General features: G+C 40.1%; 1 protein-coding gene across 1 annotated transcript; it reads left to right on the top strand.

Moving 5' to 3' along the window:
* The first annotated feature begins 1,034 nt into the window (after positions 1 to 1,034).
* Positions 1,035 to 2,594, top strand: LOC118496096 (trace amine-associated receptor 13c-like). Its single transcript, XM_036006342.1, has 2 exons — positions 1,035 to 1,210; positions 1,555 to 2,594. Exons 1-2 carry the CDS (start codon positions 1,035 to 1,037, stop codon positions 2,369 to 2,371), a joined length of 993 nt encoding a protein of 330 aa, XP_035862235.1. The 3' UTR covers positions 2,372 to 2,594.
* Positions 2,595 to 10,308: the final 7,714 nt, after the last annotated feature.

The raw sequence follows: 10,308 nt of genomic DNA, 5'->3' as shown, positions 1-10,308 counted from the left end.
GTAGGTTATCCAAGGCACAATCCACTCGCCATACGACCTGCAGCCCTTTGCTGCATTTAATTCCACCCTCTCTCTCCCCTTTCATGTCTTCAGCTGTCCTGTAAAAATAAAGGCCGAAAATGCCCAAAAGGACCTAGGGGTAGTGGCAGGAACAGAGGGCCAGACTAAGACAGAAAAAATCTACTGAGGTAGCCGTCGAGACACTGAGATGGCCTAGCAAGTTCAAACCAGACACCCTGTTATCATGAAGCACATGTACACATATAGCTATGAAAAGTAAACCACTGTAATCTGATGTATTCCAGGTATTTATTACCATCAGGGCCAGTGCCTCCGTTGGTATCTGCCTCCACAATGTCAAGTCATTTTCATTTGAGCGAGCAGAAATCAACTTTGAGAGGAGAGTTAACCTGCGAGAGCGTGTCTGTCCTCAAGCGCACGTAAAGCAGACAGTCAGGGGCACATGGTGGCTGCTCTTTGTGTGATGCTTGGTTTTACACGCAAATGTGCCATTCTTTCCCTCTCCCTATGTTTGTTTTCACGCTCGCAGCTGCCTGAACAACTCTCGATTGTTGAAATTATATAATTGGCTCATGAGCATGTTTTATCACTCGGGAAATATGACATTAACTTACACCATGAAAAACAACGCATGGGGCTATTACTAGGAAGCTGTTGAAGACTTGAGGGTTCGGTAAGCTTGAAACAAACTGAGTCACTGACCTGTTGACCAATTGTCTAAAGATAAAAGTGCTTATACCTGCTCCAGGCCATGCTGTTGCGTGTGTTCAGCTGGGACGAGATCTGAAAGTCTGGAATCTGGGGGTGACAGAAGATTGACAGATATTATTGAAAGGCTTGTGAACTAACAGAGAAAGTGTAGAAGATGACGTTGTGATATGGAAAAAAAGAAAAGGACATCAGTGTCCAACAGAGAGAGAGAAAGAGAGGGGTGGAGACGAGGGTAGAAAGTGATAAATCAGTTGGAGGACAGAGTTTGAAGCAGAAAGCTGAGGTCTCTCATCCTCCCACTGATGATAGAGACACAGGACGGAGCAGAGCTCTGCTTTCCTCAACTCTTCAACACCTCCTGCAGGAAGCTGACACCTCCTCCGTTTGAAGTGATGCTCATTCATACTTTGCTCTACTTCATCTCTCTGCTCACTGTAGCTCTCAACCTGCTCGTCATCATCTCAGTCTCCCACTTCAGGCAAAGATTAATGTCTCAACAATTGAAGTTTTAGCTGTATGAAGACTTTGTGTCAGTTTCAGGGTCCTGGTATTGTGCATGCTGACTTGATGTCTTAATATCATGGCTTAGTGGGATGCTTGGGGGAGATATTGATGATGTTATTATAATGTAACACCTGTTCTTCTCATACTGTGATAATCAAACAGACTGCTCAGAATAAGGCCTGTTTCTATGACAGATCGGGAAAAAACTCATGAGTGTTTCTGGAATGATTGTTTCAGACCGAACTAACATAAAATGTTTGTTTGTCACATAGATATGAGGACTTGTTGGTGTAATGGTGCTTTTCTCTTTCCCTCCAGGCAGCTCCACACACCCACCAACATCCTCCTCCTCTCTCTGGCTGTCTCAGACTTTCTAGTGGGCCTCGTGCTGATGCCGGGAGAAATCCTCCGAAAAAGATCCTGCTGGTTTCTTGGTGACTTTATGTGTTTTCTTAATAATTATCTTTCAGGCATCATTCCCGTATCCTCAATAGGTGACATGGTGCTCATATCAGTTGACCGTTATGTGGCTATTTGTGACCCTCTGCATTACACCACCAGAATCACTGTGAACAGAGTTAAACTCTGTGTTTGTCTGTGTTGGCTCTATTCTGTTTCCTACAGCCTTCTCTTTGTAATGGATGACCTGACTCAACCAGGGAGGTTTAATTCCTGCTACGGAGAATGTGCGTTTGTCGGTCACTATGTTGTAGGAGTAATAGATGTCGTTTTGTCCTTTATTGTTCCAATTACTGTCATCATAGCTCTGTATCTGAGAGTATTTGCCGTGGCTGTGTCTCAGGCTCGTGCCATGCGCTCTCACATTACAGCTGTCACACTCCAGCTTTCAGTGACTCCAAAGGCAAAGAAATCAGAACTGAAAGCAGCCAGGACTCTTGGTGTTCTCATAGTTGTATTTATAATGTGTTTCTGCCCATTTTACTCTTTCTTGCTTACAGGTGACAGCTTGGTCAGTGCTTCATCTGTATCCTATGTTCTCTTTGTGTTCTATTGTAACTCTTGTCTAAACCCTGTGATCTATGCCTTGTTTTACCCCTGGTTTAGAAAAGCAGTTAAACTCATAGTTACTCTTCAGATACTGCAGCCTGGCTCCTGTGAGACCAACATGCTGTAGAGATGCTGTGGAGGAAGATCAGACTCTGTCTAAGGATAAAGGAATGAATGTGTTCCTGCTGTTCAGTGAGTGAATTATCAAATACAGAAGGTGAACATATACTTTCCTGTCTTTAAGTCTAAATTGTGTATGAACAACAATTGAAAGGCCTGTCCTTCAGCTTTATCTTGTTGTGTATTGTGTCTCTCTGATGCTGCTGCATTTAAAGAAAGAGTCATAAGCACCATATACTGTTTCTAGTAATCACCCAGTTTAATGCAAGCTTTAAATTCACACATGTATGAAACTTATGTAGAGTCTTTTTTTTACTAGGGAACCTTTTTTTCTTTGTGATAGGAAACATTTCAACCCAACAACAAGAGAGCTACTAAAGCTTTGTATTGATGTCTCTGTTTGGTCAAAGCATTATCTCTGTGATTTGTGTCCATTATGCAAACAGAAATTACAGGTCTGCTTGACTCCTGTTTCACGTAGAAAAGATGCCCCTGACCAACCACACTTTCCCATCAAGTATTGAAAAACATCACTTATGAACAGTAATTGTGTTTCACATAAAGATCTTGGCCCCTTTACAAAGTTGTTTTAATCATTTCAGTTTCGTGTTATTCATATGTGATCCCTGTATAACATCTCTTGTCTTTATGACAGAATTATTTAAAGCACTATGAAGTCCTTTTGCGAGAAGTAAAAATCTAGATTATTTGAAAAGACAGGATTATCTCCATCAGATCACTGCAGTCACATTTCCAGAGAAACATGTAATCATAGGACAGAGAATGTTAAAGTTTAATAAATGATGCAAAGTGTAATGGGTTGTAATTTTAAATCAGTTTCATTAGAAAATGATCAGAATTATTGTAATTTATTTAATTTTACATAGCATAGTGATTTGTTGTAAAGTGACATATGATAATAAACAGACATATTCACAATGTAATATTGTGTCTTTTTATCGATTTTTCACACTGATGTGAAATGATAAGAGACAATAATGACATGTTGAAAACTCCAGAACAAAAACAGAACTAGGTGATTTATTAGCCTTCATACTCCTGGGCATCTGAGTGGGATTGCTGCATTCAAACCTGCCCAAAACGGACCGCACCAAGGGGGAAAACCAACCCTAGTGGGATTCAACCAAACTAAATGAGGCAGCTGTTAAAGCCTGAGTCCATTTTTTGGTGGTCCACTTTTCGGTCCACTTCGATGACAGATGCCTGCAAAAACACCCTTAGTATAGCAGCCTGTGCCATGCAACAATTATTGTTCAGTGTAGAGCTACATTATCTGCACACTTAAACTGCCACAGTTATTCATGAAATGCTCTGCTGACTTGCAAGAAGATGGAGCTGTAAACTAGTATTTTGCAGGATAGACATGAAGTAAAAAAGTTGAAATGACAAGGTGAATAGTGGTGTCATCAAGTCAACCTTTGTTGAGTCCAAGACCAGGACTAGTCAAGACAGAGTCCAAATGAGAGACAGAAAAAGAGAATCCTCTTCAAGACCACTTAGATACTTGTTCATAATGTATGTGATGCAAGAGACACTATATCTTTTATTTTAAGATAATCATTTTGCATTATTTTTTGTAATGATCCAAAAGCAAGTACAGTGTACCAACACTTACTTACTGGTAACACAGGTGTCCCTAAAAAATACAAATGTTCCCATTTTTGAAACTTATCACTTGTCTTGAAGAATCCACGGTACAAAGTGCTCAGTGACATTGTGTCTGTGGCCGAAATCAAAAAAAGCTCTCGCTGCTCGGCCCCTAATAAGACAGGCAAAAACAATAGAGTCCACGCAGCTTCACTGCTCGGCCCCTAATTATCATCAAGGGATTTAGTGGAAATTTCCTCAGGTATGTAAGGTATATCAAATGTGGCCACCCGCACTCATCCCACAGCTGAGAAATATAGTACACCCAAAAGTAAGTGAAAGAGCAAGACACTCCAATGGGGTTATTCACTGAAAAAAACAGCTACCATGGAAACAATGTTTTTTTTGCACTTCATCAAAGGACCAAAAATGTAGATGTATGTGGGTTCACGTAACATACACCACAACGATGAGAGCACAATAGTAGCATCAGACATAATGACATCATCTTTAATAAGTGTGACTGGATCATACTGACACTCCAAAATCCACTATGAAAACTAAAGATCAAGATGAAAGAGTAACATCAATATTGAACAGACTGGCCTGTTTTGTAGCTCACTTGAACAAATCACATATAAGATAGTTCAGTAAAATAGGGGACTCGTGTGCATAAAGGGTTATTAAGCAGGAAGAGGTGTCAAATTATAAATACATGGTCTATAATCATAACCATACGAACTGCCAATTATTTAAATCTTCTAAATTAAAATATCTTTGATTTTGTGTCTCCAATCCCCACATGAGCATAATGCCAGAGTACACAGTGGCATGTTAACCTAGGACACAAACTAATGAGCTGATCATTTCAGACAGGTGTGTTGATGCTCTGAAATATCTATTTCCTCTTGTAATGGCTTCTTCAGGAGAGAACAACTGCCACCAGAGAAGGCCTTAGTTTAATAGAAATGTTTGGGGTGGGGCCCAGTGAAGGGCCCAGTGAAGGAAACGTGGACGCAATTTAACGACCTGAGATGTACCCATAGTATGCTCATTAGTGAAAACAGGTGTGCATCATTAGCACTTTCAGCAGCGAGTGTGTGGACTCTGACAAGAGGAGGGAGGAATCTTTAAACTGCTATGACGTATGTTTGAGTCTGGTCTCGAGACATTTTTTTCTATTGTCTCAGACTTGTCTTGGACTCGTGGGTAATTGCACTCGGACTTGTCTCGAACTTGACCATTGGTCTCGCCAAATTTTCTAGTTGGTCTTGAATGAGTCCAGCACTTTCTTTCAAACTTTCTCCTTCAAAACAAAACCATTGAAGCGTGTTTGTCCAGAAAACAGGTATTAGTTGAATTCAAAATCCATCTAGAACGGACACTGACATTGGTCACCTATACTCCTGGCTGCATCATACGAGCCTGTATTATTATTATTATTATTATTATTATTATCATCATTATCATTATCATTATTATTATTAGGGGCGTGGACCCTATTGTATTTGTTTGAATTATTTATTCTTCTTCCTAAGAAATCCATGTTCCCATGCACGAAAACTCACCAGACTTTGCACATAAGTCCAGTCCTATGATAAACTTAATCACTGCGTTTTGTGTGCTAAGTGTCCAGCCATCTAAAATTCTAAACTTTAAAAATTCATAACGAATCAGCTGTACACGCTACGTAGCAACTTATGCCAAACTGCAGCCCCAATGGAGCAGAAACTACGCTCTGCTGTTACCACGAGCAATTTCTCTTCTTAAACCTATCTACTCCCACCAAATTTGGGCAACTCCATCTCCAGACTGTCTACAAACTTAACTTTTCAGATTTCTGATTAATCAAACATTTAGCCCATAGTGCATTAACACATTTTACTGCATATAGTAGTGTAAACAAATCCAGCAATTTCTTCCAAACTAAATCTTTAATGTTCATGGAAAAAAAATCACAACATCTGAAGATCATTGTAGAATTGGTTTGCAAAATTTTATCTAAAAAAAATGAATTAAAATTTTTTTTTTGCAAAGTTAAAAATGCCCCAATAAAAATAATCTTTAATTGCATACTTGACACCTGCTGCTTGGTTGTCAAAACAATGATGTGATTTGTTTGTAGCTGTTGATGTTGTATTGGGCCTAGGAATGAGTGGGCTGGTAGGTCCATTCTGGAGAAGGGGTGCCATGCTAGTGCAAAGCATTAGACCTTAACAGAGACTAATGCTATCTTTCAAATAGTGTACTGATCACATTGAAGGCTACTAGAAGAAGAGTTGGTAAAATCAGCCACATTAATACCAGCTTCAATAAACTAAATTATTTGCAATTGTACTCTAGAGTTTGTCATTCCCGAGCCCCTGTAATCATAGCTAAAAATCATAGCTAAAAACTAAAATGTTTTTTTTATTTTTTGAAATAAGGAGTGTTCAGAAAGAACTAAAAGGAGGAAAATATCAGTGAAAGTGGAGGAACATTTGTGTCTCCCTGAAAAGGAGTCTATGATTGATGATTTGTTCTGAAAAGCAATCCCCACTGGATGATTTGTTAGAGCATACTGAAAGTGAAGATTCCACGGACACTTTCTACAAGGCTTGTGATCAGAACTGTTTTGAGAATTCAAATAATTTAGAAGATGAAAATTCCTCAGATTTTGTTAATGATTTTAACATTTCCTCATTTGATGATCTGGATTCTGAAAACTGGGTGCCAGGTGATATGCCTGGTTGGGATAGTGACTGTGATTTGCATGGAAATGAATGTTCTGACTGATAATGATGATGATGATTCATGTGGGCTTGCAGAGTGGGCTGCAGAATTCCAAGTACCACAAACAGCATTGTCTGCCCTTCTTAAAATCCTAAGGAGGAAGGGCCTTGATATCCCAATGGATGCCAGAACTCTTATGTCCACTGACAGATCTTGCAATGTGACGAATATGGCTGGGGGGTCCTACTACCACTTTGGAATCAAAAATGCTCTCATAGCTGAACTACCATCTTTAGGATATTTAGCAAATGTGACTGATATTCTCACACTCAAAACGACATTGATGGATTGCCCTTATTCCATAGCTCCAGTATCAGTCTGTGGCCTATTCTGGGTAGGATTAAGGAAATTCCAGGGTGTAGTGTGTTTGTAATTGGAGTGTACTCAGGTCCGTCCAAACCCGCAAACGTGCAAGAATATGAAAGCCGTTTCTCAGAGTGGTATTGTGTACAATGGGTGTACATTTCAGGGTAGCATTACCCGATGCTTTTATTTGTGATGCACCTGCTTGTGCCTTTCTTAAATGCTGCAAAGGCCATATTTATGGGTGTGAGAGGTGCACTCAAAAAGGTCAGTACATGAATGGGAAGGTTAGCCTGAAATATCAGCAGAGCTCAGGACAGATGAGCAATTTGGTAGTCAAGTGTCTCAAGTCATTAGTTCTTTTGTAATGGGCTAGGTTACTTGCATGAGAGAAAATTAGACTAAGGAAGTGAGCACAGCACGCACACGACAGAAGGAGAGAGATGGTAGGCTAATGTTACATCTCAACATTCTAAAAAATTTGCCTTCCTTTACATCTTTTTCAGAAACAAATGTGATTTTTGCTGTGGTTAGTAGTTCTTGTTGTAATAGCAGTTCTGTTACATAGGACTGGATGTTATTTTCACTAATTGCATACTTGAGTGGCTGGGTTAGCTCAGTTGGTGGAGCGGGCGCACATGTGTAGGGGTTTGCTCCTCAACGCAGGGGAAACGTAGAGAGCTCTACTTTAAAGTTCTTTTACAACCTTTTTATATCATCTTTATAATGTGGATTTTAACCTTTTTTTTTTTAAAGCAGTGATTGCTTTTAATCTCACAGGAGGATTTTAACCTGCAACAGCTCATTTTAATGGAGGATTGTTTTAACAAGCCAGGAAGCAAGTTTTTTTTTTTGCAGGATGGTGGGGGAAGACTCATGAATATTCATTATGGAACTCATCCCTGATTGGCTAACCCTGACATTGTTACCCTAACCATAACCAATCCCACTCCTCTTGCCTAAACATAACCAATCCCACCAGAGCAGGCAACGAGTACTAGCCATTCAAAGGGAGAGTAGGACGGATTCTTCCCCTACCATCCTACAAAAAAGAATTCCGCAGCCAGGAAACCTAAGGGGTGAGTCAGCTGATCTTATTGTGTTTGCACACTGAAGACTACTAAACTCCCCACCTATACAGGATGGCCTTTTATCAACTTTTAGAGTGGATTTTTATCCTCTTTTAATAACTTGGAGACAGTGTGGACCCAGGAGGTACCCAAAGAGGGCCCCTTTCTTTCGGGCAACGGCCTAAGCACCCACAAGGCCTCCGAACCTGTGCGTATTAAGTTCTTTTAACCTCACTGTAACCTTTTACTCCACAGCTTTAAGGAGCCTACCTTCCTTTTACTTCTCTCTTTACTTTCTTAATCCCCCTCTCTCTCTCTCTTTTATTCCTCTGTATTTTCCTTTACTGAAGGTTTATTGGGCCTATGTGATCAGGTTTTTTTAGGGCCCGAGCGCCGACAGCGGCGAAGGCCCTATTAAAACTGAAGGAATTACTATTCCTTCTTTCTTTTCTGCAAATTAATCGCCTTTTTGAGGGGCTTAACATATGCAAAAACTCACCAAAATTGGCGGTCGAATCAATTCTGGTGAAACTTACGTATTTTAAGGGTTTCGGGAATAGGCGCACAAAAATGGCTCGCTAGCGCCCCCTACAAAATCAAAACAATTTAACACCTGCAGTCCGTTTAACGTAGACTCACGAAACTTGGTACACATATGTAACGTGTCAAGACGTACAAAAAAGCACATTGGAGCCATACCCTAAACTCAACAGGAAGTCCGCCATTTTTAATTGAAAGTTTGAATTTAGTGCGATTTTGGCCATTTCCACATCTCGTACTTTAACGAACTCCTCCTAGAGATTTCAACCGATCGACTTCAAATTCGGTCTGTGCCATCTTAAGACGTTAAAGATGAAAAGTTATTAAAAGAAAAACTTTTCGTCATAGGGCCTGGCCTTGGTGTGGTGGCCATTTTGTGTGTTTCGCCATCGAAACGGGAAGTGGGTGTAACTTGAGTGTACATTATCCAACTGGCTCAAAACTTTTCAGGATTCATAAGAGTCCAACCCTGAGGACAAATAAAGGCCGATATTTACTTAAAGTCATAGCGCCCCCTAGTGGCAACAGGAAGTAGGCCTAAAAGTCAAGGTGCTATACTTTAACAAACTCCTCCTAGAGATTTCATCCAATGGACTTCAAATTTAGTCTGTACCATCTCAACACCTTAAAGATGAAACGTTATTAAAAGAAAAACTTTTCGTCCAACGGTGTGGGTGTGGCAGCCATTTTGAGTGTTTAGCGATGAACAATGGCTATTGTTAAAAACAGCATCCATGTCTGACATAATCAATTTTGAATATCTTAGGAGTGGAGCCCTTCTTCTGCCCATGTGGGGCCCAACAACAAAGCTCACTCTGAGCCCATGCCCAGCCGAAGCCCAACTAGACCAAACATAGGCGTAAATCCCAGAGGGGTCGGGGGGGGTCAGGCCTCCCCCTCCCCATCTAAGGGTTGCCCCCCCTGAAATATTAAAAACCATGCAGTGTATTGTAAATAACATAATGATGTATACTTACAATATCTGTGTAAGTAGTAAAACAATACAAACCCCAAAAAATGCTTTTTAAGTTTAGAAACATTTTGAGTCCCCCCCTCCCTTGCCTCACCGTAGTTTGGTCCACTGCCTGTTTCACACACCAAGTCCGGCGGACCACGGGAGAGAATGAGAGAACATACTGGTAGTTAGATTGGCTACAGTAACGCTAGTTGTGGAATAGTAAGTAGGCTGTTCAAGGCTATTTCCTTCACATTAAATATCGGATGAAGTTTTTTCTTTTCTCAAATAGAAATGATGCTGAGTAATTAATAAATTTAAAAAAATAAAAAAAAAAAAAAAAAAAAGTTTGCTATGTTACTGTTACAATGTAATAGTAGTATAATAATAGTGTAGCTTGTTTAATAGCTTGTTGGAAAGAAATACACCCACTACAACTAACATTACCATGGCGATAAGCCTAACGTTATGTGCATGAACTGATATTAGGGTTAATATTGGAGATCTACAGGTTGTGTTTTGCTCAATATATTAAGTGGCTGATCAGTGGGTTTACTGCAGTTAAATATATATCCTCTGTCCCAGACATAACCTAATATTTATGTGGAGGATGCAAGATCATTTTATAATTATAATATGACCGAGTGGTGAACCTATGAACCGTTTTACAGTCGGCGTAGCCGAGCTGTCGCGCGC

Source organism: Sander lucioperca, chromosome 10 (assembly GCF_008315115.2).
Source record: "Sander lucioperca isolate FBNREF2018 chromosome 10, SLUC_FBN_1.2, whole genome shotgun sequence".
In the NCBI taxonomy this organism is placed as follows: domain Eukaryota; kingdom Metazoa; phylum Chordata; class Actinopteri; order Perciformes; family Percidae; genus Sander; species Sander lucioperca.
Note: the sequence above shows the minus strand (reverse complement) of the source record. Positions and strands in the feature narration are given on the sequence as shown.